Raw genomic sequence first — 27,243 nt, 5'->3', positions numbered from 1 at the left:
GTCTGATCTTTTATAATGTCAGGAAATCAGCTTCGAATTCATGTTTTTCTCTCTTTGGTGGACAAGGATAGTAGTGAATGTTTGGAAGGACGGTCTTACCAGAGCAATGACTGTTTGAGGATGAACAGGCTGTTCGTGTGAAGGTGGCGGCGTCTGACAAGTACTGGTGGAATTCTATGGTCGATTTTTCACCCCAGCACTGCCAGCTCACGAGGGTCACAGCTGGCATTTCCAAACAACTGCCCTGCTACGGCACTCGGTCTGAATCACCATTTACTCGTTTCAGCCACATCTCCCTTGTTTTGGCTGTGGCTGAATGTGGCACCGCTGGGCCGGGAGAAGGGGCACTGCTCTCCCTCTTGTCTAGTAGGACAAGGGGAAACAGCCTCAAGTTGCAGAAGGGAAGATTCAGGTTGGGTATTAGGAAAAAATTCTTCCTGAAAGGGTTGTCAGGCATTGAAACAGGCTGCCCAGGGGAGTGGTTTGTGTCACCGTTCCTGGAGGTGTCTAAAAGGCTTTTAGACGAGGTTCTTAGGGACATGGTTTAGTGCTAAAGCTGGGTTATGGTTGGACTCGATGATCCTGAGGGTCTCTTCGAACCGAAAGGTTTCTGTGATTCTACATCGGGGCACGCATCAGCCAGATGACCGGCTTTTGTGTTCTGGGACAAAGAGTGTGAAACATTTTGCCCCAAAGTCCGGCTGTTTAATAAAGTCCGCCTGTTTAATAAATTCCGGCTGTAAACCCGCGACTGCCGGGCCGTGAGCGCTGAGCCACGCGGCGGTCAAACAGTGTGGGGGGTGGGAGAGTGCTCGCGCCAGGGGCGTGGCCAGGCCGCCGCAGCGCCAACGCAGCGCCAACGCGGCGCCACGCCCGCCTCGACGCCCACCAACGGCCGCGGCTCGCGCGACCACGCGCGATGAGCCCTTTGACGCGTCGACGCGCGGAGGGAGGGAGGGAGGAGGGGCTCCCCGGCGGCGCGTGCGCCCTGCGGCGCTGGCCGCGCCGGCCGCCGGAGTGCGCATGCGGGCGGCTCGCGCAGGCCCGGCAGTTGCAGCCGTAGCTCCGGCCCCTTCTCTCCCCTGCCACGTACGGGTGGCGGCGGCGGCCGGGCCCGGCCTGCCCTTCACCGGCGGGACCGCGGAGAAGCCAGAGTAAGAGAGCGGTGCTGCTCGCCTGCCCCTCCCCGCGGTGTTCCCGGGGGGAGCCGTTGCCGCGTGTGTGAAGGCGGCGGAGGGGTGGTTGCGGGCTGAGGGTGAGCCTCCCTCCCCGCCCGGTTCCAGGGGCGACGCGGCCCCTGGCGGAGAGGTTGGGAGACCCCTTGTGTCCCCCGGCCGCGCGTGAGGGAGACTGAAAGTGGCCCCCGGCCTCTTTAGCCTGGGAAGTGGGGGGTGAGGGTTTAAAGGGGCTTCCCCTCCCTTTCTCCGCAAGGAGGGTGCTCCCCCTGCTCACCAAGCCTCTTTCCCTTGGGAAGCAGGGGAACTGCAGACTCCTCCTTTCCCGGCAGGTGATGGCTATGATTCCTGCTCCGCCTTGGGTCAGACCTGCCCTTATGGGAACTGCAGAAAAACGAAAAGAGCTCTTTGCTTTTCGGCTCCCCCTCCTCACCCGCCGGCTATCTTGGGAAAGCTCTCATGGCTCTGAATGGGGTTCGGGAGGCATTGCTTTTTACCCTCTTTCGGTGTGCTTCACCCTGTTGTTCCTTGGCTTGATTTCGACAGAGGAAAAAGTGAAGCAGGAATGGCCTTTCTTCCCTTGCTTAGGCAAGGCTGTTTTTCTCTGCTGCAATGCAAAAGGGGTAGTGGAATCCAACATGATTATGACATCATGGGATCCTGAAGTGACTGGCTTAGATTGAACAGTCGCTGTCCTCGTGCACCATCTAGATCTGTACACAATGTGAACAGAAAGAGAGCCAAGGGAGGAGAAAAAAATCTGTACCTCCAAAATGCCTGTAGTACACCAGGAAGGATAGAAAGACGTCAGTGTGATCTTTATGAAAAATAATTTCTCTTCAACAGAAAGACATGAATGTTTGATGTGTGTTTTTTTTTTTTCCTTAAAAAAAAAAAAGTAGACACTGTGATTACTCACTAGTGTGCATTGTGGATGTCTTGTCTGAAAAACTGTCCCAAGGGAGTCATCCATTGAGCTATGTCACAGTGAGGAAAGGAGCTTGACTGCTGTGTAATTCAATAATTAGAACATTTCACATAGTTTTCTGTAACAGTTGCAAGCAGTTGCAGCATTCAGAATCTGTCTCTTAAATCCTGGACACAGTCAAGCAGACTGGAGAACAGTTGGACAAAAAAAAGGTGCATTTTAATGCTTTCCTGTTGCTTTTTCATAATCAGTGATAGACACAGAGGATTTCTGTGAGTAGTGTTGGTAAATAAGACATTATAGGTCTGTAGGTATATTACAGTAGCCAGTTTCCTTGCAAAAAGATACAAATGATGCATTCAATATATTGAAAGGCCACAGGAGGTCAAGTGTGTCCACCAAAATGTGTATCTTTAGGAATTACAGATGAAGTTTAATTCTTACTGTTGTCAGTTTCTAACTAGTTTACGTAGTAATGCTAAGGAAGCAAAACCAGTGCCCAGCTATAATGTTTGAACCACATGAGATGTGAGCTAAATGAACTCTTTAAATTCAACCACTCTTAGTTGCATTATCTTTATCCCTTACTTGTCCATTGTAGAAAATTTTACCTGCAGCTGTGGCAAGATCGGGGTGGAAGGGACACCATCTTTCATGCATTAGTCATTTCTAGGTATGTGAGTGAGGAATTAGAAAAGTAATCTCTCCTGTTTGCCTGCTTAGTATGTCACAACAGTCTTACCCTCTCCCTGTCAGGAGTGAGTACAGCCCTTTTTAAAGGTGAACATCTCATACCCAGTATGAGGGTAGCAGCTGCCAGCCTGTGCGTACCAGTGAAGGGTTTTGTCCACTCCCTGGGGTTTGCTTGCTCTCAGCTTCCATCCTGTGTGTCTCATGCCTGCCTGTTCCAGTTTACTTCCAGTTGTGTTGAAAGAGGAAAGCTGGGAAGAACAGTTTTATGTGGCTGACAGGAACCTACTTTTTCTGTCTGGTTAGTGAATCATCTAAAAATCAGATCGTGAGTGTTTGACTTTCACCATGTGTGTGAGAGAGACAAGGAGAAGAGTGCTGAGTAGGGTATGCCTATTGGGTGAGAGGGAGGAGCACAGTTCTGCATAACGCTGGTCTGTATGCTAAATCATTGCCCATAATTCTGGGCATTCAGCACTTGTGTAATAAACAGGTGGACTGTGTGAACTTCAGGAAGCTCATCACATAGGTTTTCCTGCAGGAAAGACATAAGCTGAACTGAGGGTAGATCATATTTTTAAGTTGTGTATTTCTGACTCTATTTCCTTCTTCTTGCTCACTTTGGTGGCTCTCCTTGTGGGAAAAGTGGCTTTACTACTTCTTTCTTCTTGGTAGTCTGTCCTAATGCTGTGCAGCCTTTCCTTGAAGACACACTACTTCATGCCACAGAGGCTTCAGCCTTAAGCTAAGAAATGGACATTTAGGTTTTTAGACTACTAAATCAATCAAAATTGATTTTCTTTAACTTAACCTGGGATTTTAAGATGGAAGCAATACAAATAAATATTTTTCAGACTGTTGGGGAAGATCACTGTCCTGGAAAGAAACACATGACTGTTAGGAATTCCTATGTGCAGTTACAAATTTAGAAAAAATGAAGTTCTATTATTAAATTAAAACTCTTGTTTGAGATCTGTTTTACTTGAGCTTCAAACTCTACAATACTCAAAAGTGTAAAGATGATTGTTACATTATGGATAAAACAATGACACATTTTTGGTTGAGTATATTCGTTAAGATGTTCTAAAGTGAAAGATTGATGTGATCTATATAGTTCTAAGGAAGTGTGACCATAAATAAATATCTCTTGTGTTTGTTTTTTTTTGTTTGTTTTGTTTGTTTTTTTGTTTGTGTGTATGGTTTTTTATTGTTTTGTGTGGTTTTTTTTTCTTTCCTTGTTTTTTTTTTTTTTTTCTTCTGATACAGCTTCCTGTTTTCTGACATTGATAGTGCATGGCAGCTTATCCTGTGTCCTGAAGTGAGGTGGGAAATCTGTCCAATAATCCAGCATCAGTAAGACAGACAAGGTAATGATGAATGTATGTTTTTTGGAAAGGAGGTAAAAGGAAACTTGTGGATGGATGCTATTTTATATTTTAATGCTTTAAATTAAAAAAAAAAAACACCAACCAACCAACTTCTGCAAAATCTTCTGTTTTTACAACAAACTTAGACAAAGAGTTAATTAGACTGATTAATGTGCTGGTAGCAAGGACTCCTATGTTGCAAAACATGAATAATGCATTAGTGAGCATTAACAATATTGTAAACTTCACTGTTTCATCATAGTATCTTGGCAGCAACCTGGCTGTGTTAATTGCAGGTCCCTTTTTGCTTCAGTTAGACTGTATCCACCTACCTTCTGTTATGTCTGATTAGGAGGAGGAGTTTTGTTGTCTTTTTATTTTTTTTTTTTGAAATGTCGTTGGGCTAAACAAAGGGGTTTGCATTAAATGTTTGCTTTATGTTAATTACAATAAAAACCTCCAGAAATTGAATTGCAATCTAGATATAGCATCATACTCTATCTTTTTAATGCAAAACATAGCCATTGAAATGGTAGGATTAAATATACGTAGGTGCATCAAAGTTCAGTGTATTCAAGGCATTGGCTGAGTGTCTTGTTTCTCCAGTAGGAGGGAAGTAATTTTCAGTGTAGTACTTTAAAAATAGACTGACCAAAGCAGAATTAGTTTTCTCATAAAGCACTGTGTTATGACATCCTTAAAGGTAATGGAGAAATATCTACATATCTCTACCAAGAATTCTTTTGGCACAAGAGAATGAAAACATGCTTGCTTGCACATGGCTTTGGAAATGTCAGTTTTGATGTGTAGGACTTCCTACTTTTAAAATTTCCAATATTTGTACTTCAGTTGTTAAGATAACTGCTTCTTTAATTGCTTGTCATTCCAGATCTATTGTTTTGGCCTCGTCCAAAACAGTGAAGAAAGAAGGCGACATTTGACTAGCTATCTAGATTTTTTTTTTCACTCCTCTGTTCAGTTACTTTATCTGTGGTTTCTGTTTTTCTTTCAATTTAAGGCCTTTGTGTTATTTAACAAGAGAGATGCCTCATACAAAGTGGTAATTTTTAATTTGTCTTGTGTAAAATGTTAAAGATGTAACTCTGAAGTATATGCTGTGTGCTGCTTGGACACAGGCTGGCTTTGTTGCGCTTTTAAGTTGGAGCAGTTGTCCACCTGTCTTAAAGCACTGATAGTACTGACAGTTCTGACCATGGATATTGCAAAACAAATTTGTGGCACTGAATCTAATGTGTATCTGAAGTGTGGTGTATCGAGCAGCTTTTAAAAATCTAAAATCTTGGTTAAAACATCTCAGTCAAAATTTCAAAAAAGGAAAAATATTGTATCTTATTTTCTGGAGAGGAACCCTTGATGTTTTGATCATTTATATAATAAAACCAGTGTTCAGGTCTTCATTTATTTGTTCATTTGTTTATGAAATAATGCATGATTCAACTTGATCCCCTTAATAAAACCTCCTAGCCACCTATCATCTTTGACATACATTATTCTGTTCTGGCAGTCTTTTCTTGAATGGGAAAAAAAAAAGCCCTTTGTGGGTTATCATAATTATGGAGGATGTAAAAATAATCTAATAAGGTGATAAAGTAACCAATATAATGTTGAAAGACTGAGACTATTTGCTACAATTACACTTTCCCTGAGGGAGATATATACATATATCTCAAAAGCAAATCTTGTGGAATATTAGTTCCTTCATAGCTTTTTTTTTTCCCATGAGAGTTTAGAGCTGATATCTTCAAAAAAAAAAGAAAGTTTGGCATTTCTAAATGTCACACGTATTTAAAAGCTCTCTGACTTAAAAAAAAAAAAAAAGTCTTTGATTTTAAATTCTGAGCACTGTGAATGGTGGTAACTGTTGATTTGAAGTGTCTGGTCTTACAGATTTCTCCTTTGCCTGTGAGCTCAGTGAGTGTATTGTGCACGTCATTGTTTGAGAAATCAGTGCATCATGGAATGGGTCTGAGAGAGGTTTTCTGGAGAGCTTCCTATCAGCAGTGCTTTCTAAAGATGGAAAGCTTCTGAACTATCATCAGATACAAATAACAGTTTAATTTTCTAAAATGTTTTTAATGTTTTGTTGTTAACAGGTCTGCAGGCGATAAGGAATCCACCATGAACGGGCAGCTGGACTTAAGTGGGAAGCTGATCATCAAGGCTCAGCTTGGGGAAGATATTAGGAGAATTCCTATTCATAATGAAGATATCACCTATGATGAATTGGTGCTAATGATGCAAAGAGTTTTTAGAGGAAAACTTCTGAGCAATGACGAAGTCACAATAAAATATAAAGATGAAGGTAACGTTTAATTTATACTGTTGTTTAATTACTACTGTTGCTCTGATATGATTTATCTGAGGACAGAAACTGTGAAATTTACCTCTTCAAAATTGTCTAAATTCATGGGCAAATGCAAGTGATTTCTTGTGAATTGGTTTGAATCAGATTATAGAAGCTGTATCTCTTGTGGTTATCCTGTCTTAACAGGATGTTTCTTCTAGTTTTCCTGAAATACCAGCTGTCTGAAAGTTCATTTTTTGCTGTTGCAGGAAGCTGATGCTATTGCAGATTTCTGTGCTGTCCACTCATTTAGTAATTTTTGTGTGTTTTCAGTGATAGAGCAGGTTTGAAGGTGAGGAGTGAATAAACATGTGACTTAATGCAAGCTCTTATAAGACTTGATTTATGTAGTAGCAATTATTGATTGTTTTCCTCCATCAGTAAAGATGAAAAGAAGCTGTGGTACCTAAAATGTCAACTTCCGTTCCTACATCTAGGCAATAAAATTTCACTTTGAATTGCCCTGAGATTTTTTTCAGGTTCATGAAGCTTTTGAGATATCCTGTTCATCAAAATTGATATGCAATGAAGGGCTAGCATTTTGGCTCTTGATCTCTAGTGGGAGATAGCTCAATGGATTTGTGATAGTTTTGTTTTTCCTCTTACCACATAATCAATTCCGTTTTTCTTTCTGGAACTGGAAAGGGGAAAGGAGATTGAATGCTTTTTAACTAGGTAAAAGCTTCTAGTCCCCTTTTTTGCATTCTAATTGTTCTTTTAGTATAATTCTCTGTTTTTGTATGCCTCTATGTTTGTCTTTTTGAAGGAGGTAATGGTATATGATGGAGACTAATTATGGTTTCATTCTTTGGTTGTATTCCACAACTTAGAAGCCTCCTGCTTTAATTTTATCTTTCTCTGTCTCACAATGTACTTCTCCACTGTGACATGGAATTTCTGTATGTTATCCTAGAAGAGGATCACTACTAACAACATTTAAACAGTGTTAATATCAGAGGAAGCTGCAAATGATTAGGGAAAAAGTGAACAGAACCAGGCTTTGGTTTGTCTTATGAGGATTGTAGTATTCTTGGCTTTGTTTCAACTAAGAAAAAGTTCTTTAAATCTACTTCAGTCATTAGAAGTGTTGGAATATATACATTGTTCTAGCTGTTTCTGTTTTGTTATTTACTGCTCCAAACCTGGAGTGATGCTTGTCTGCAACTTTTACGTTGAATCATATACTAAAACCTAAAGGAGCCAATAATTGAAAAGTTACTATTTATTTTTTAAATATAGGCTTGAATTTAAAACTGGAGTGCCTAACTAGAGGTTGGCCTTTTTGTTCTTGTTCTTCATTACCTTGTAGTAGAAGCTGATGTCTTTGGGTCAGAGCCAATAATGAGTTATGAACTGCTATGTAGTCAAGGTGGTGTGCTAGTCAGTAGTGTCTCTACCCCTGGCCTTAAAAGGGGTAAATTTACCAAAGTGAAGGAAAGCTTTTTTTTTTTTTTTTTTACTAAAATGGAATAGGGGAAAATAGATAAAAAAGGATAAATAAAGCTAGTCGGTGAGAAAGCATAGCTGGCAGGGCCAAGGATAATGATGCTGATTTATAATGTCTTAAACATTTTCTATTTCTTCTGACTTCTAATGTCAAAAATTGTAAGGCATCATGATGATGCAGAAGCAATGCTAAAATACTTTCCAGTCCATTGATAATTTAAGGGACTCACTAGCCTGTACTAAGGATTAAAAAAAATGTAATTGGCATAGCAGGGAATATTTGAGGTACATGGGAACTAAAAGCTATGCCCCTTGCAAAATACAAGGAAGGTAAGCTCTTGCAATAACAAAATTAGTAGAGAAAATAAAGGAAAGTTTATTTTGCTCTTCAATATTGTACATTCCTATCTATATAATGATAACAGGAATTAAGCTTCATTGACATTCCTTACAATGAAAAGTTTGATTAATATACTTTAATATACTCTCAGAATTCTGTATGGCTTGACATATACCTTAACAATCCTAGCGTATGCACTTCTGGATAATAACTTGATGGCTGTTGGTGGGAATTGTAGAATTGACTTCATGCTTCTAAAAAGATTGCGTTCTTTTCTGCCTTTTTTTCTGCTAGCAGTTTAAAAGCAAAATGTCAATTGTTGTTCTTAACTGCCGTCAACATAAATATTATAATAGATGAGGGAAAATAAAATGGAATTATCTGGATTCTTTTGATTGACGTTAATACATGTAAACCATGGGTATTAATATAAACTTTCATTTGGCCATGTGGGATAAACTGTTCAGAATGTGTACTGCTGTTCAGGCAGTGAATCTGAGCATTGACTGGTATGACAGAAAAGCATCGTAAGATGGTTTGTCAGTGTTGTGCACTGGCAAGAGCATTAATAATTTTTGTGTAAGCAGGATAATATGGAATAGAAGGGCTTTGTGTTAGACACCAGTGGATATTGGTATCAGCGTTTAGGAAGGGATACTGGAAAAGCTGGAGGATATGTTTGAGGTGGTGGATGAAAACCACACTGCTGAAGAGAAAGTTATTTGTTCAGGGTCCGATTGTACGACCCTTCTATGGATCATAATGGCAAACAGGGACACTTTTACCTTCCTCTTGGCACTGGTGAGGCCCCACTGGTAGCTCTGTGCTCAGTTTTGGTTCCTGCACTCCAGGCTAAATACGCTTAGGGAGACTGGAGAGGGTCCATCTAGCGAGGACAGTGAGGGACCTTGGACAGGTGGCCTACAGGGAGCATTTGAGGAAGCTGAGCTTGTTCAGTACACTGATGAGGAGGCTGAGAGCAGAACTCAACAGCAGCCTCCAGCTCACTGAGTGGGAGTTGCAAAGACCATTGAATTCAAACTGTTTTCGGTTGCATCAGATGGCAGCAGTCATAAATTGCAGTTTGAGAGGCTGAGCATGATTTTTGGCCAGGAGGGCAGTGTGTCACTGGAGCAGGTTGCCTGGTGGGGTTTTGGAGCCTCAACTCTTGGAGACTTTCCAGTCTCTACTCAGCAAATCCATGACTGATACTGCTCTCAGCCATGTTTTTGAAGGTTGTGAAAGTGCAAGCAGGACATAGGATACAAAAAATATATGGAGACAACAATATTTCCTTCAGGAATACTTGAAAATTATTTTGGATGTCATCAGTTTGTTGGTATTTGTAAGATTTCTTGTTTGTTTTGTTAGAAAGCAACTTCTTTGAAGCCTGATGGATGGTGGTAGGTGGTATTAATGGTACTGTACTAAGAAAAGCTTTCCATTGCAGAGGTGTTACTTGTAGTCATGGTATGACAAAATTACAATATGTAGTTCTTCAAATGTTGAGCTTTTTCCAGCTTGCCATCATGTGTTTTATGACTGTTCATACTGAAGCATTTATTTCTTCGAAAATTTTAACCCTAACTTTTTTACAGTTGGATCTTTAGGTCACCAGTACGTAAGTAATAGCTCAGGATTTTTAGGCAGTAATCAGTAATTAAAAACATTTCTGTGTCTGTCCACAAAACCTCCTTTTAACAGTGTTTTAGGGAGGAGCATTGGTAGCCTGGAGCTGGCTTTATTCCAAGCTGTGTGTCATTTATCTAATGCTGTTGCTTCTGAAAGTGAAGCTTCACTAGGTAGTGTATCATCTCAGTTCCCTGTCAGTTCTGGGAAGGAAGTGGTTCTACTATCCCTTCTCTTTCCCTCTGCCAGTACACGCATTTTCCTGATAATGCTTTCCCACTCCTTTCCACTGCCTGATTTGTGTTCATTTAATCCATTAATAATCTGCTGAATACAGTAAAACAGCGGAAAATCCAACCTGCCAAAGATAAGCTTTGTTTTATGTGTGATCTTGTTGTTTTATGTGTTGATCTTAATGTGGATGTGTTTTGTTTTAGGTTAAAAATTGTGACTTAATGGGAACTTGGTATCTCTTTTGGGTGTTAATAGGATTGAAGGTGTTCAGTGCTTTATGTGTAGCCCTTTGTATCTTAATAATAGATGATTCCATACAGTTCTTACATAGTTTCTGTGTCTGATGGCAATGTGCAGATTCATTAGGATGCATCAGGATTGGGAGTTCCTCTGAAATCTGCCACAGAAAAACAAATGGCTACAAGTTGAGACTTCGTGTTAAATTCCTGGTTTGAGAGAGAAGTTTTTGTTCTGACAACTTTGACATCTTTGTCTTTATTCCTGTTTGTGGGTCAAGACTGATAGATACTTTTACTATTCACTTACACAGGAGCTGTATTATCATTCCCTTGTTGAAAGTCAGTCTTGCACGTCAGTGTTCTGAGTATAACCTGAGAAAGAGTTCTGATCACTTACAACTTGTTAGTGTGTGTATGTGGTTTGGTTTTGTTTTTTTTTTTTAATTAAATTAGGATTGGCTTGTGCTATCTATCTCTCCTGTCTGTTCATGAACAGTATGGTTTTGGAGTTACTTGAAATGGGCTTTTAACTTTCACTGGCAGCATCATTCTTTCTGACTCTTGCTTTAAAATAATAGATGTTTTTATGCTGCATTATGTACAAGTCTAACTTGTTGCTTTGTTGTGATATCATTAAAAAAACCACTGGTTTTGAGGACTTCATTTTTATTCATAAGTATTCCTAATTCTAGAAATTCTTCTTCCTGCCCGTGTTATTGTAGATGATTTTAAAATCAGCAGTGTATGTCTCTGATTGTAGCTCAGGGAAACATGGATGTAAACCTTACATAGTAGTGACAGAAAAAAAAATCCTCTGTTTACTACTTCTTCAGTTTCTTATCCTCTGTATAATGAGGTGTGGTACCCTTTTTGTGGTAGTGTTAATTGGTATTTTTTTTCTAGTAGCTTCAGAATCTTGAGAATGTTATTTTTTTAGTAATAAAGTAACACTTCTGCCCTAGCATGAAGTTCAGTAGTTTTCAGGCTTTGCTTTTAATGTAACTTTTTCATGTTCTTTTCAGATGGAGATCTTATAACAATTTTTGATAGCTCAGATCTTTCCTTTGCAATTCAGTGCAGTAGGATACTTAAACTGACATTGTTTGGTAAGTACAGAAGGTTGTCTTTTTTTAAGATAATGTTTGTTAAAATTCAGGCAGCAGGTTTCACTGGAAGGTACTAAAAACTTTCAGTTTGTCACCTCAAAAGAGTGAAATCCTTAAGTTAAAATATTGGATTAATACATAATGTCAGTTTTCTCTCTTGATTATTTATCTGACATCTGAATTTATGGAAACTTATTTATACAAACTTCTTTTTGTAAAATTGCTGAAGTATTTGGTTTATATATGTGGTCAGTTATTTTTTCTGAATGTTATTTTCAATGTTATATTCCACTCTTTAGCATTTGTGGGATTTTCTTCACAGGTGTGTGAGATAAAGCTGATGGTAAACTTGCAGTGTTACTAGTACACTGCAAAAAACCTAACATTAATTGCTTAAAGTTGATTCTAACATTTATCATTTGGCCTTTGTATAAAATAGTTCTTTATTTTTAAGCTACTACTGTTAAATTAAGTTCCAAAGAATAGCGAGGAGATTTTAACCTGAACTTTATCAATGAACTGCAGCAGTGTTGTGTGTGTGCTGCCTTAGTTCTGAAGGTGCTTTCTAAAATGACAGCTTTCCACAACCAACTGTGATATTTGTATTGTTCAGGTTATATTCATGGAAATGAGTAAACAATGCAGAAACTTTCTGCAGACTTTACTTTGCGATTCTGGTACTGTGGATTATGCTGAACTGAAATTATATTAAAGGAATAGTAAACTCTAGAATGAGTTCAGCTTGTGTTGACCGAACTGTGTTACTTTAAACTCCACAGAGGAGGATGATACTACTAGTAAGTAAAAGTTGGGATTTTTTTTTTTTTTGGTACAATTTTAAAATGAATGTAAAAAATCACAGGATCACAGAATTGGCTAGGTTGGAAAAGACCTCAGAGATCATCAAGTCCAACCCTTGGTCCAACTTCAGCCCATTTACTAGATCATGGCACTAAGAGCCATGTCCAATCTCAGTTTAAAAACCTCCAGGGACGGTGAGTCCACCACCTCCCTGGGCAGGCCATTCCAATGCCTGATCACTCTCTCCGTAAAGAACTTCTTCCTAATATCCAGCCTAAACTTCCCCTGGCAGACTTTAAGCCCATGTCCCCTTGTCCTATTGCTAACTGCCTGGGAGAAGAGACCAGTTCCCACCTGGCTATAACTTCCCTTCAGGTAGTTATAGAGAGCGATGAGGTCACCTCTAAGCCTCCTCTTCTCCAGACTGAACAACCCCAGCTCCCTCAGCCTCTCCCCATAGGCCATGTGCTCAAGTGCCTTTACCAGTCTTGTTGCTCTTCTCTGGACCTGCTCCAGCACCTCAATATCTTTCCTGAACTGAGGGGCCCAGAACTGAACACAATACTCCAGATGTGGCCTCACCAATGCAGAGTACAGGGGAAGGATCACTTCCCTTGTCCTGCTGACCACACTATTTTTGATACAGGCCAGGATACCATTGGCCTTCTTGGCCACCTGGCCACACTGTTGGCTCATGTTGAGCTTCCTGTCAATCAGTACCCCCAGGTCCCTTTCTACCTGGCTGCTCTCCAGTCACTCTGTGCCCAGCCTGTAGCGCTGCAGGGGGTTGTTGTGGCCAAAGTGCAGGACCCGGCACTTGGCCTTGTTGAACTTCATCCCATTGGAATCAGCCCATTTTTCCAGTCTATCCAGATCTCTTTGCAGAGCCCTCCTGCCTTCCAGCAGGTCGACGCTGCCCCCCAACTTGGTGTCATCAGCAAATTTGCTGATGATGGTCTCAATCCCCTCATCTAAATCATCAATAAAGATGTTAAACAGGACTGGACCCAACACTGACCCCTGGGGGACACCACTAGTGACTGGCCGCCAGCTAGATGCAGCCCCATTCACCAGTACTCTCTGGGCCCGGCCCTCCAACCAGTTCTTAACCCAGCAGAGAGTGCACTTGTCCAAGCCACGGGCTATCAGCTTTTGAAGGAGTATATTGTGGGAGACAGTGTCAAAGGCTTTGCTGAAGTCTAGATAGACCACGTCTACAGCTTTCCCCTCATCCACTAGGTGGGTCACCTGATCATAAAAGGAGATCAGGTTGGTCAGACAGGACCTGCCCCTCCTAAACCCATGCTGGCTGGGTCTGATCCCTGGTCCATCCTGGAGGTGCTGTGTGGTTGCATTCAGGATGATCTGCTCCATCACCCTGCCAGGCACCGAGGTCAGGCTGACAGGCCTGTAGTTGCCAGGGTCAGCTTTGCAGCCCTTTTTGTGGATTGGGGTAACATTTGCCAGTTTCCAATCATTTGGGACCTCCCCAGTGAGCCAAGACTGTTGGAAGATGATGGAGAGCGGCTTGGAGAGCTCTTCTGCTAGCTCCCTCATCACCCTAGGATGGATCCCATCTGGTCCCATAGACTTATGAGGATCCAGATGGCTCAGTAAGCCACCAACTATTTCCTCTTGGAATACAAGGGGACTGTTTGGCTTCCTATCCCTGTCAACCATCTCCAGAGGCCAGTTATCCTGAGGGCCATCTGTTTGACTGGTAAATACTGAGGCAAAGTAGGTATTAAGTACCTCAGCTTTCTCCTCATCTTTGTTAACTATATTTCCCTCAAAGTCCAATAGAGAATGGAGGTTTTCCTTGCCCCTCCTTTTGTTATTAACGTATTTAAAGAAGGACTTTTTATTATCCCTAACAGAATTGGCCAAATTAACTTCAAACTGCACTTTTGTTTCCCTGATTTTTTTCCTGCACGATCTAGCTATTTTCCTAAATTCTTCATAGGTAGCCAGCCCTTTTTTCCACAGTCTGTAAACTCTCTTTTTATTTCTGATTTCCTTCAAAATCTCCCTGTTTAGCCAAGCCGGTTGTCTTCCCTGCCGGCTAGCCTTTCGGCGCACTGGTATAGCCTGATCCTGTGCCCTCAAAACCTCCCGCTTGAAGTATGTCCAACCCTCCTGGGCCCCCTTGTTTTTAAGCATTGTTTCCCAGGGTATGCTCTGAACTAGACTTCTGAATAGGCAAAAATCTGCCCTCTGGAAGTCCAGTGTAGAGGTTTTATTGATGGCTCTCCTTGCATCTCTAACTATTGAAAATTCTATTATTTTGTGGTCGCTATGCCCCAGGTGGTCTCCAACCACTACATCTCCCACCAGCCCTTCTCTGTTTGTAAACAGTAGGTCTAGCAAGGCCTTACCCCAGGCAGGCTCATTTACCAGCTGATGAAGGAAATTGTCCTCTATACACTCTAGGAAATTCCTAGACTGCCTCTTCTGTGCAGTATTGAGCTCCCAGCAGATATCTGGCAGGTTAAAGTCCCCCACAAGAACAAGGGCTGTCGATTTTGAGACATCTGCCAGCTGCTTGTAGAATAATTCATCTCCTTCATCATCCTGGTCGGGTGGTCTATAACAGACACCCACGAGGACATCAACCTTGTCGGACTTCCCCCTGATTCTGGTCCACAGACACTCAACCTTGTCACTACTGACCTCAAGTTTAACAGAGTCAAGAGACTCTCTAACATATAAAGCCACCCCTCCACCTCTCCTGCCCTGCCTGTCTTTTCTGAAGAGCTTGTAGCCACTCATAGCAGCACTCCAGTCATACGAGTCATCCCACCACATTTCTGTGATGGCAACTATGTCATAGCTTTCCTGCTGCACGATGGCTTCCAGCTCCTCTTGTTTGTTGCCCATACTGCGTGCATTAGTGTACATGCACTTCAAGTGGGCTGCTGATTTCACTCTTAATTCAGGCTTTTTGTCCTTAGGCTGATCTTTGGAGAGCCCAGTTTCAATCCCTTCCCCCTTCAAACCTAGTTTAAAGCCCTCTTGATCAGTGCTGCCAACTTATGGGCTATAGTCCTCTTGCTCTTCCCAGAGGGATGAAGCCCATCTGATTTCATGAGACTAGGTACCATGGAGTTTGCCCCATGGTCAAAAAACCCAAAATTTTTATGGTGGCACCAATCCTTTAGCCATCTGTTAATGAGATGGGCTTTTCTATTTCTCTCTTTATTTGCCTCTTCATCCATTCCGGATAGCACAGGAACTGAGGCAAATATCACCTGTGCTCATGTCCCATGAACTGACTGACCCAGTGCTTTAAAGTCTTTTTTAATTGTCCTGATACTTCTTCTGTTAATGTCCTCACTGCCAGCTTGGACTACTAACAGGGGATAATAATCTGTGGGCTGAATTAGCTCCGGCAGTCTTCTGTTAATGTCCCTCACCCTGGCCCCAGGAAGGCAGCAGACCTCCCTGTGGGATGGGTCTGGGTGACATATAGGGCCCTCTGTTCCCCTCAGAAGGGAGTCGCCGACTACAACCACCCTTCTTTGTTTTTTCCTTATAGCTGCGGTCGTAATTCTTTTTGTAGATGAGGTCTGTCCAGGAGGCTCTCCAGGCAGATCTTCTTGGCTGTTCTCTGATGGACTTTCTGGGTCCAGGGCCTCGTATCTATTTGTTAAGGGCACCAAGGGTGGTGATGGTGTTCGAGAGAGGGCTCTTTTGCCTCTCCGATCAGACACCTGTTTCAATTCCCTCTCATCAACTAGTTCTGCTCCATCCGCCTTATGGCAGGCAGGATGGGGCTTCACCATCTCCGGTTGCACACCCTTAGGAGCCAAGAGGGTTTGACTCCACCAGTCAATTTCCGCTTCACTTTCCCTAATGCTCCTTAGTCTCTCCACCTCTTCCTTGAGCTCTGCCACTAGGCACAGTAAGTAAGTAAGAATGTTACTACATTCTTAAATTTATGTAATTGCTGTTTTGCAGTGAATGGACAACCAAGACCCCTAGAATCTAATCAGGTGAAATACCTGCGTCGAGAGCTGATTGAACTTCGCAATAAAGTCAATCGTTTACTGGACTGTTTAGAACCACCAGCCGAACCAGGACTTTCCACTAATCTGCCTGAAAGTGGTAGGTAGCCTGGCAAAAAAATTGTCTGGTTTGATTTGCAGAGCTGTGTGCAGTTTAACAAAGTGAAAAACAGAGGCTTGAATACTGGTTGTGATCATTAATAATTGTTGCTTGATGATTTGAAACTTTGTTTTTAATGCTTCAGTTATTTTGGAGGCAGAATTTTTACTCCAATTATCTGGAGTAAAGCACTAAGTTAATGTAGGAATGAAACTTAAAAGTCTTTTTGTTGGAATGTATGAAACCGCTGTAACTAACACTTGTGAGTCATGAGAACATTTTGAGAGGGCTTTGAGCTGAGTTAATAGTTGTTGCTGAAGAGTTCTTGCTCCCAGCTGAGCACTCTCACTGCTTACTTTGGGCTAGCTCTGGTGCTTATCTTGTCATGTTGCTTAGCGAATTTGATTCATCAAAACAGTAAAAAGCGAATACAGCAAAAATCGTATCCACTTTTTTTGCCAGGTTAGGAAATTGAATCCACACATTTTGAGCTCAGACCAGCATCAGAGCTGTCTCAGGGTAAGCAGCACAAGGGTGCAGATAAGGGTGGGAAAGGATTATCAGGGGAGGGCAAAATGGGGAAGGAAGTGGAAGTCTTGTTTTTTCAGTTTCAAGACATTGATCTCCTAGCTTAGAGCTGTTGTACTGTAAAAACTATACCTCTGTGTGCTTAACTGCAGATTTTTGGGTAAGCTGGACACAGAAAATAATGTCACAAAGTCATGGAGTATAGTGTTCTGAGTAAAGAGGTAAACCAAGAACTCCCAGCCTTTTAGGAAATGCTGCTTTTGTATTTTACACTTTGAAGTTTTATTTCTTCTGTTGTTTAAAAAATCCCAGCCCCTGTTCCTACAATATAAGCAATTACTAATTTCAGTGGAATACCCTGGATTCTGGTTATAAACTGTTTGGAAAGAGGTTACGGTGATGATCTCAGAGGGTAAACAGAACTAACCAGTCTAAACCCTACCTGCACTTGTTGTTTCTAAGAGTAAGTGTAGCACTCTCTTAGGCAAGGGATTTCTTAGTGATTCAGTGTTACTTGTATAACTGCAAAGAGATGAACTTCATCTGTCAGTGTATGAAGAATTTGGGGAGAAGGGGATAGAACAAAACTAAAACCACAGTTGATAAAACGTCATAATAGACTGGAACCTATCCTGTAAGTCTACTTGATTTTTTTTTGAATTCTCGGTGGGTGAGTCATACCAGAACACTCTGCTGAAGCAGGAACCTTGTACCTTTAAATTTAAGACAAAGCGATAACATAATAATACTGATACTCCACAGTGTCACTGTATCATTAAGTAACTGTGCAATAAAACATAAGTTTTGTGATTCTTCACAGTTTCAGCTACATCAGTGGTTCATCACTGTTATCCTAATGTAAGCATTTCAACAGTTAAAACATTTACCCCCTCCCCCCCCCCCCAACTATGCAGTTTTAAAGTTAGTGTCATATATATGTATGAAGGTGTTCCAGTTCTCAAGAATTCATAATTGGACATTCTATTTTACAGATGCTGTAGATGGTAGGGAAGAAAAGCCTGCTGCTGCTGACTCTAATGTTAAGCCATCTACTCAAGTTATAGCAGCAAGCATGTCTGCATTTGATCCGCTAAAGAACCAGGATGAAATCAGCAAGAATGTCATGTCAGCGTTTGGCTTGACAGATGATCAGGTGTCAGGTAAGAATACGAGTTATGAAAAGGAAAGCAGAACTGGTTCATAGCTGATGGCTCAAATCTTGTTTTTTAACAAAACATTTGTATTTTGGATGTATTAAACTACATTCTGTATTCACTATTTCTTTTCAGAATTCTAAAACTTGATACGTTAAGGTGGTGTAACTTTGTTAACTTTTGTAAACAAAATGTTGAAATGTTGCTGTTGGTTTTAGCATTGTGTTTTAGTTTGGAGTAGAAAATTGTTTAATTTATTTTGAATTATTTGAAGCTGTTGTGTAGAGTAACTTAAATTGATTATCTGCCAGTGGCAGAAAAACAGTATCCGCTGCTCAGCCTTAGGCTTTCTTCTTGCAGTTCATGTTCTTGGCTTGTGCTTCTGCTGCTTGGGTCAGTCAGAATGTTTTGTAGCAGCCTACCTTTTCTGTGTTTCATTTAAAAAGTAAATCATGTCAACTTTTTTTACTGTTAAAAGCAAGGAATAACATACTTGTCTGTACTATATTTATTCTTGAAGCTGGGGAGCAAATGTTGTCATGCAGGGTTTCATCCCACAAGTAAGTGGGTTCCTCAGAGGGATGAAATTTGAGTGACTGAGAGAAAAGTGGAAAATCCCCCCCCAGTATTTTCAAAGGAGAATTTAGACATGCAAATATATTTAGTTTTAGCTTGGGTGTGATCCTCTCAGATGTAAACCAATAGAAAACTGGAAAAAATATAAAAAGCTTTGCAAGGGAATGGTCTTGTATTAGATTTTTAAAATTCAAACTCTTAATTTCACAGCTTATATTTTGTTCTTGCTTCTCTAGGACCACCCAGTGCCCCTGCAGAAGAGCGATCGGGAACACCAGACAGCATCGCTTCCTCCTCTTCCGCAGCCCACCCCCCTGGTGTTCAGGCACAGCAGCCGCCTTACCCTGGAACACAGCCACAACCTGGTCAGGTGGAAGGTAAGCAGCACCTTTTTTTGCTATTTAAGAGGTGAATGATGATGTCTGAATCTGAGTGGTCAGTAGCTAAGACTTTCAATTAGCAGACTCAAAGTCCATACCAAAGTATAAATTACATTTGTGCCACTAGGCAGAAAAACTTTTTCACCACATGCTGTTCAATATACAAACGGCAGGTGGAGCAGTAGCTTTATTTAAGAGGGTTAGGTAATGTAACATGAGAAGGCTTTTCATGGTCCTGTTTTCTGCTTGCCTACGTGCTCATTTTACTCTAAGATAGATTTATATACACTGCACTTCAAAGCTGTCTGAAAACCGTGGTTCCTGTCATGGCCTGTGTGTTATGACTAGCTATATTAGTTGCTTTCACTCAGCTAACAGTTTGCTGGCTTGTCTACTATGAATTAAAAATTTTGTTTGCTCATTATTTCTATCTAACAAAGCAGAGCCATTACTACATTGTGTCCTTACTATGTATGGCTCTGTACGAGTCAGGTTAAACCTTATACATATCTTATATGTATTGCATTCTAGTTTTCCTGTGTAACCCCTGAGAGCTTCCCTTGGCTCTCCTTTAAAGCTTAAGGTCTTGACTCTGGTGTTCGGATTCCTTTGTAGTATGCCCTTTTAAATGTTATTTGACTTCTAAAAATAAACCCATTCAGAGGTTTGCTATGTTTGGGCATCGTTTTTCTATTGGTATTTTCTAAGTGCACTGAGCCTTCAGACCTGTGTAGTTCTGGATTAAATTGTCTGTAGAATGACTTGCTTTGATATTTCTACTTCCATACAAAGTACAATATAAAGGTGATTCTTTGTTAGTGTAGGAACTAGTTACAACCCTCAGCTGCTTTCTATGCTGACCTAATGCTGAGATAAGTGTGAGAGGAGGCATTATTGAGGGTGATGACAGTATCCGCAGTCACTTGGAATATCTTCCCTGAAGGGCACCAGTAACATTTGATGGAGCATTTGAGCAACTTGTAGCTAGGCATAATGTTTAAGCAGGCACAAATGCTGTTAGTTGCAGTAGAGCACATAAAGCACTTGCTTTGCTGCTTTCAGCTTTCTTCCTTAAGAATTAGTCAAGTGATATAAATGAGACATCTTAAAGCTACAAAGATGTTTCTTGCTATAACAACTGTTTGGTGTTTGATGAAGGTTACTTCTGGAAAAAAGTGCTTCAGGCTCTTCTGTCAGCAGCCAGAAAACTTCGTATTCAGAAAATGTACTCTCAGCTACTGAACTTGTATTTTATGAATTTAGCATTTTTACTGTTACTTTAATACAATAAAGTATGAGGTTTTAAGTGTTGATGTTGTACTACAACTGAAACAAAGTGAAATACTTAAAAGTACTAGCAGCAGTAGGTTGGAATCCTGAACAACTGCTGATACTAGGAAAGGGAAAAAGTACTTGCTTCAGCAAAACTCAGCTTACTTAGGAAAGAACTTGTCGAGGCTTGTGTATTAGAGTAGATGCTATGATTTTTCTAAACTTGGGAACTTGGGTCAAAGAAAGTATAGTGTGTGTGGTGGTTTTTTTTTTTTTTTTTTTTTAAAACCAATGAGCTGTGCTACACTTCTGCCCAGGTCCTTTTTTTTTTTTTTCATGTAAAAGTAGAGCAGCAGTAATTATGAAGGCTTAGGTCTGTAGTTTATGCAGTTGTTATTATTGCTACTGAAATATTTTAAGTATTGATTACATTTTCTTCACTGTATGGGTAAAATAGGATGGTTCAGTTCTTGGGAAGAGGTCAGAAGTCATTATTGCACTTAGTTAATCAGAAACACTAGTGGGGGTGCTTATGCTGTCCGTTACATGCATTATGGTAAACAGCAGTCTCTTAACAAAGCTGGGTAATATATGTGATTATCAGCTGCTGACTTTTTTTCATAAACAAAGTTGCTTTTATCCAAAGTATTCGAAGACTTTACTCTGATACATGGAGTAGCTTCTGTACTTCACCATTTGATAGCACCTCAGTCCGATGGTAATTTGGGGACCTACGTTGTCCTGTCCTGTTCTCACTCCCTGTACTTGCACAGCTGAACTGAGAACCCGCACAGGTCCGTGGGCCAGCCAGAACTTTGGATCTATTTTGATGGCTGAGTTTTCAACAGGATTGCCTCACACAAATGACGTTGCTGCTGGAGGGCATGTTCTTGTTAGAAACTATTTTTAAAATATTAGTTCACTTCGTAAAAAACAAAACAAAACACCCCAAGCTGTACTTCCCTCCACCTTCCCAGTATTTTGAGGATATAAGTAAAATGGTGACGCTAGTCACATGTCTTTCATTCTGGTATATCAGGGTTTATTTTTTTAATGGCATTCTTTGCCAATAAATGATGTTGTGATAATTATAATTTGTTATTAGTTGTTGCTGTTCATGAATACCAAGTCACCTCCCCTCTAGTGCAGATAACACTGAATGGCTTGCCCTCATTGATAAAATTTTAAGCATTCATTTGTTTGAATTAGATCCATGCAACAGAGACGTTTCAGTGTAGTGCTGTCTCTTGTGGCATGCCTGTGCTGTTGTACCACTAAATCCATTTGCTGGACACTCAGAGGAACCAGTTACGTGCAGATGTGGACACTTTTTTAGACTTTGCTAAAATAAATGTAAAAGTTAATTCATGTAAGCACTTTGTGGACTTCTAGGGAAAATAATGTTGCATGACTATATACCTGCTTGGTCTTTTTTCCAAATCAAGCCAACATTGGTGTTTCGGTGCACAGAAACAGTGATAGATGCTGGCTGATAGATCCTCGACTGCAGTAAGCACTAAGTAGAAGATCAGACACTCATGTTATAGCTCATCTGTTTTCAAAGTAAAATCCAGGGAGAGAGAAGACTGTGTGTTTAAGGACCCACAGGATCCCTGACTGCATTCAAGGCAGTGAATTCAGAATTTTTTTCCTTGGACAGCACCAGAACACCCCTCTGCCCCTCTGTAATGCTTCAAGCCCAGTGCAAACAGCAAGCCTTCTCAGAAGGCTTTGGAAAAACTTTTGTAGCCCTTTACCTGATGTCTCCAGCAGGTGCCAGTGTGGTCTCTCTGTTAGTCTGTAGGTTATTACCCTGAGACAGGCAGCCTCCTGGTTGTTCTCCCAGAACTTCTCTGGAACAACTGAGTTTAACAAAAACTATGCATTCTGAGTTTCTAATTTTAATTGTCAAGCTAACAGGCTTAAATTCTCAGGCATTGTGTTTAACACTCTTTTCATGCCACAATAATCACATACCAGATAAAATTTTGAAGGGACTGTAGCAATGTAAAACATTTTGAACACCTTAGTGTGAATGTACTGTTGCTTTCAGCTGCAAGAGAAAAGCAGAAATAAGGAGTTTTGTTAAAGCAGCATGCACAGGGGTCTGGGAGGCCTTGGAGCAGGGCTGAGTAGCTTTTGTCTTGTACAAGACAGAAGATACAGCTTACAGTATATTTATACAGTCTGCTGATCTTTGCAGAATGAATAATAGTACAGTAACACTTTATAATAGCAAAGTTCCCATGTCTGCTTCAGTGCAACTAAGCTTTAGTTCTGGCAGATGATTGTCTTGGTTCTTTGACTGTGCCTTTTATTAAATTGGGAAACAGAAGCATAAAGCCTAAACATGGCCCATAGTTTAAATCTGAACAAATGTTCTGCCTCTTCTTGCCAATAAATGTGCAACAGTGAATTCAGGAAAAATTAGCATTGAATTGGAATATCCAAGCTTAAGAATATATGGTTTTGTTTTTGCTTTAGGGTGTGTACTCCTGGGTGTCTTAAGAAAACTTGGCTTACTGAGAGTAAGATACTAAGAGATGGATGACTTATCTGGAAAATGTGCTCAGAAAAAATAATGTACTACTCTGCTTACAGTACTTTGATGCAGAAATGGTCTTAAAAACCTAATATAAACAGACAATCTGAAGACCTGTTTAAGTTTTGAAGTACTTTTAATTTACAGTATAAGTTCTGGAGCGGTTATCAAGGCATTTAAAGATTCCTGCTCTGTTACTCACCAGAGTAGCAATAATTAAGGTGCATGGCTTCTGGCATCCTCCGAAAATGCGAAATAGTAAGCCTCACATACCGAATTAGAATTATTTATTCTGTTGGAGTTAAACATCATTTAGTCTTCAGAACGACGTGGTTCAGAAACTAAAGTCTGTAGATTGATTTCAGTTGGTAATTAGGTAGAACATACTCAAACTTCACTGTGTTCACATTTAAAAGAAAAAGAAAAAGTTTTTACGTGTTGTGAGAAGGTTTGTTTCTGTGATTTTTAAACTGTTAGGATGTTGTTCATCTTGTGTTTATGGTATAGCTAGGGTACTGGGCTTCAGCTAACTAAGTTTTTAATCCATAGGCCAGATGTATCAACAGTACCAGCAGCCTGGTTATCCTGCCCAGCAGCCGCAGGCTCAGCCTCAGCAGCAGTACGGGATGCAGTACCCAGGTAAGCAGCGCTCTCAGACGGCGGGTGAGCTATGAAACCTTCTCCTTCAGTGCCAGGCCCTGGGAGCTTCAGTTCCTGGAGCCGTGACACAACTCAAAAATTGCCAGTAAGAGAACACTGTAGCTGTCTATATTTTTAATACATGATTGGAGTTCTGGTATCTCATTCCCAGTTGATTGTGACCAAAAGCAGACTTTATTATTAATCAGTAAAACGCATTGTTTGAAAGGAAGGCAAAATGAATCAGCTGAAGTGTGAGCAGTCTTGGGATCCTAGCAAGTGACTAAAACATCCCAATTTAGCTTCCTGAAATGTCAGAGGTGTATGAAGATGACCCATATTTCTTGCATCTAGAATGATCTCCATGTACAAAATCTAGTGTGAACACTGATTACAGTTGTCATTTAGTATATCCCTAGTTGTTATAAATACTGTAATTTCAGAGAAACTCTCAAATGATAGTGTTTTTTTAGTTGATTTTGCTGATACCCCAAGTAAAGGTGCCAGTAGTAGACTTATAGCAGATGAATATTTTAGTGCAGTCAAATATGAAAAGCTGGGTTTTGTGTATACCCAAAATAAACTTCAGAACTTTCAGCAGTTTATTTTAGAAGCAGCTGGCATCTAATAATGCAGAGTATATGCTAGGAATCATAATCTAGCTAACATGCAGGGATGGAGCTATAACAGCAGATTCCCTAACAAATTGCAAGTTGCATAATACTTTTAGAAAATGAAACAAAGCATTTATCATTCCTCATTTTAAACAGTCTTCCTTAAACTAAACAAAAGACTCCCATACCATTAAGTGACTCAGAGCCTATATGGCATTTTTTTGGTGTGCAATATATACAGTTTTGATGTAGATGAGAATGCTTGTAGAGCTTATGAAGAAATTCCATGTTTATCTTGGATAAGAACCCTAGAAAACTTGGAACTGAAGGCTTGTGCCTCAGCTTTTGTTCCTGCGCACTGTGCAAGAGCTGATTGATTTGGGTCTCTAAACATTATCTTGTTCTCTGCAGATTTCTGACCCCCACATTTGTAATTAGAAGACAGTGACAGACTTTCCGAAGTCTGATTTCACAAGAACAAGCCTGTTGGAAGTAGAAGGGTCTATCTGACTTTCTTTAGGCTTAAAAACAGAGTGAGGGGGGGAGAAAAAAAAAAAGAGGAGTTCCTATCTGCTTTCTAGTCATATCTTACCATCATCTAATCCATTATTTTACTGGAGAAGTTCCTGTGAAAGCCTGAACTCCTCTGTTTCTCATAACTTATTTCATGATCAACCTAATCTTTCAGAAACAGTCTTTTTTGAGGACCTAGTGGCAGCAGCCTTTGAAGAGGTTGAGGTTTTTTATGTCTGTTTGTTTTGCTGTTGTTACAATGAGTTATGATCTCCTTTCAAACTCATGTCCCCCAAGAGCAGGATCCATGCCCACTCTAGTAGACGTCCTAGGCAACAGTGTGATTACTTACTCATGGTAGTAAAAAATGGATGCTTCAAAGTTTTGTCTCATGAGTAAATTTTGACCCCAGTTTCAAGGTGAGTTTCAGAATTTACTCCAGTGCATTCTTCAATCCTTACTCTTTCCGTTTAGGGGTGTGCACTTTTAATAATTTGTGTGTCTGGTGTTTAATGCTGACAGGATTCCAGTCACTGGAGAGGTTTCATTGCAAGTAGCTGCAGGTGTGTTTCATGATGGATAAAAGTAGCTATTTCTTCATAAAAGGACTTTTTGTTGTTTCAAAGTCTTCAATAAGATAAATTTGGTTTTGAAGCTGGTTTCATACAGAAAAATCAAGTTTGGGATATGTTTAAATGGAAGTTTTGTACTAAAGTATTGTTCTGCACAACTATTTCACATTTAACCCTAAAGAACTGAAAACACCTCTGATTTAAACCAAAGGTATGACTTATATTAAACCCTAACAATATTTTCGTGAGAGGTTAGTTTTGAGTTTTTATTTGGGAAAAAGGTTGCATTTTGCCTCATTTGCCAATGAAGACTTTTTATTTTTCATGTGACATGATGGTAAAATACTATTTGTGGTTTTTTATTTCTTGTCAGTCGTGGGAAAATTATTTTATGCTAACAATTTTCACTGTTGCTGTGCTGCCATGGTAGTGCATCAAAAACCAGGCAGCGTGCTTCTGTGAAAGGCTGGAAAACTTGCAGTTCATCCTTGGTTTGCCTTTATCTGTGCTTACAGCGTTGTTTTGTGTTTGTCAGTGTAAGTAAAAAAAGGTCTTTCTGCGAGCGCCCTCGGTTCTACTCTCTCTCACACCACGTCTCTCTTTGCCTTTCCAGCAGGCTACAGCCAGCAGCAAACCCCCTCACAGCCAGCCCAGCAGTTCCCGGCCTACAGCCAGCCCGGCGCCCCAGCCGCCGCCTTCCCTGGGCAGCCACAGCAGCTGCCAGCACAACAGCCTCCGCAGTACCCAGCGGGCAGCTACCCCCCGCAGCCCTACACCACCCAGGCCTCTCAGCCCACGCCCTACAGTGGCCCCCCCGCCTCCCAGGCGGCCCCTGGCACCTACCAGCCACGGCCAGGCTTCACCCCGCCGCCCGGCAGCACCATGACTCCCCCACCCAGCGGGCCCAACCCCTACGCCCGCAACCGGCCTCCCTTCAGCTCCCAGGGCTACACCCAGCCGGGACCTGGCTACCGGTAAGGAGGTGCCACCCAGACGTGCGTGACCAGCACCCGCGATTCCACCCCAATAGACTCCAGGATTTGTAATGGAGATTCCACAACTGTAATGAGGCAAAACTATAGCTGTTAATTAAATTCTGCTGGGGGGAGAAGGGGAAAGATCAAATGAATCTTTCCTGCTTTAAATTGTATCTGCTTCCTAGTTTAATTTGGGGCTGGGTTGTTTTGGGGAATCACTACCTAAATGTCTGTAAAGTGATTGACATTCTAGCTTGCCTTGTTTGAAGGATATGAAGATTCTAGTTGGAAGTTTAGCCCACTTATCAGGCTTGTTCCTACTAATACCATGATGTACTAAATTAGATTCCTTCTGGAGGTAAAACCTAGATATGATGTATTATAAATTGTAATGCTCACATGGAAAACTAATAAAAACCCTGAATCTATTATTTGCATGATCTTGATTTTTAGAACGTAGGTACTTCTGAACAAGGAAACTCTGTTAAGACAAGTGTGCGTGCTGGATGTACAGACACAGAGGTAAAATATCAGCAGTGCTTGGGTTTATAGGGGAAGAGGCAGATTTTTAGGTGTGTAAATGGTGGAGCATCGTGAATAGATTGCTTTTGCAGAGTAGACAGTTTTGCACTGTCGGCAGTTATTAATTACCAAGCAACCCAGTTACCAAATGAGTAAGAACCAATACATAAAATCTTAGAGCCCCTTACTAATTTCACTTTAACAAGGGCAGAGGGAAAATTGGGTTATTACTTGAAAATGTAAGCCAAATACATATTTTTAAAAAAGAACTGTTAAGAAGGAACAGCTTTCTGCAGGTCCTTTGCCACCCAGAAAAACCTGGGAGTACAGTTCTAGTGACTCAATTTTGAGCCAAGAAAAAGCAGATCAAGAACTGTAACAAATTCAATAGACCATATAACAGCTGATGGCAAAAGTTTCTCCCAGTTAATATTTTCCATCTTATGGATTCTAGGAATACATAAAACTAAGGGAATTATAACTGGAGCAAGCGGCTTGAACTCTCATAAAGATAAATTAGGAAAGAAAAT

General features: G+C 40.8%; 1 protein-coding gene across 1 annotated transcript; it reads left to right on the top strand.

The window, feature by feature from the left end:
* The first annotated feature begins 1,002 nt into the window (after positions 1 to 1,002).
* Positions 1,003 to 26,622, top strand: TFG (trafficking from ER to golgi regulator). The gene is made up of 9 exons (XM_065829357.2): positions 1,003 to 1,154; positions 4,060 to 4,160; positions 6,275 to 6,483; positions 11,436 to 11,519; positions 16,278 to 16,424; positions 17,945 to 18,112; positions 18,919 to 19,059; positions 23,426 to 23,515; positions 25,828 to 26,622. Exons 3-9 carry the CDS (start codon positions 6,300 to 6,302, stop codon positions 26,190 to 26,192), a joined length of 1,179 nt encoding a protein of 392 aa, XP_065685429.1. The 5' UTR covers positions 1,003 to 1,154; positions 4,060 to 4,160; positions 6,275 to 6,299; the 3' UTR covers positions 26,193 to 26,622.
* The last annotated feature ends 621 nt before the right edge of the window (positions 26,623 to 27,243 follow it).

This window comes from Patagioenas fasciata, chromosome 1 (assembly GCF_037038585.1).
Source record: "Patagioenas fasciata isolate bPatFas1 chromosome 1, bPatFas1.hap1, whole genome shotgun sequence".
In the NCBI taxonomy this organism is placed as follows: Eukaryota; Metazoa; Chordata; class Aves; order Columbiformes; family Columbidae; genus Patagioenas; species Patagioenas fasciata.
Note: the sequence above shows the minus strand (reverse complement) of the source record. Positions and strands in the feature narration are given on the sequence as shown.

Excerpts from the sequence above, each read along its gene's own strand:
- TFG (XM_065829357.2), top strand. The coding sequence starts at position 6,300 with ATGAACGGGCAGCTGGACTTAAGTGGGAAGCTGATCATCAAGGCTCAG. Across the intron at positions 6,484-11,435 it reads AATAAAATATAAAGATGAAG|ATGGAGATCTTATAACAATT; the intron begins GTAACGTTTAAT and ends TGTTCTTTTCAG. Across the intron at positions 16,425-17,944 it reads CACTAATCTGCCTGAAAGTG|ATGCTGTAGATGGTAGGGAA; the intron begins GTAGGTAGCCTG and ends TCTATTTTACAG.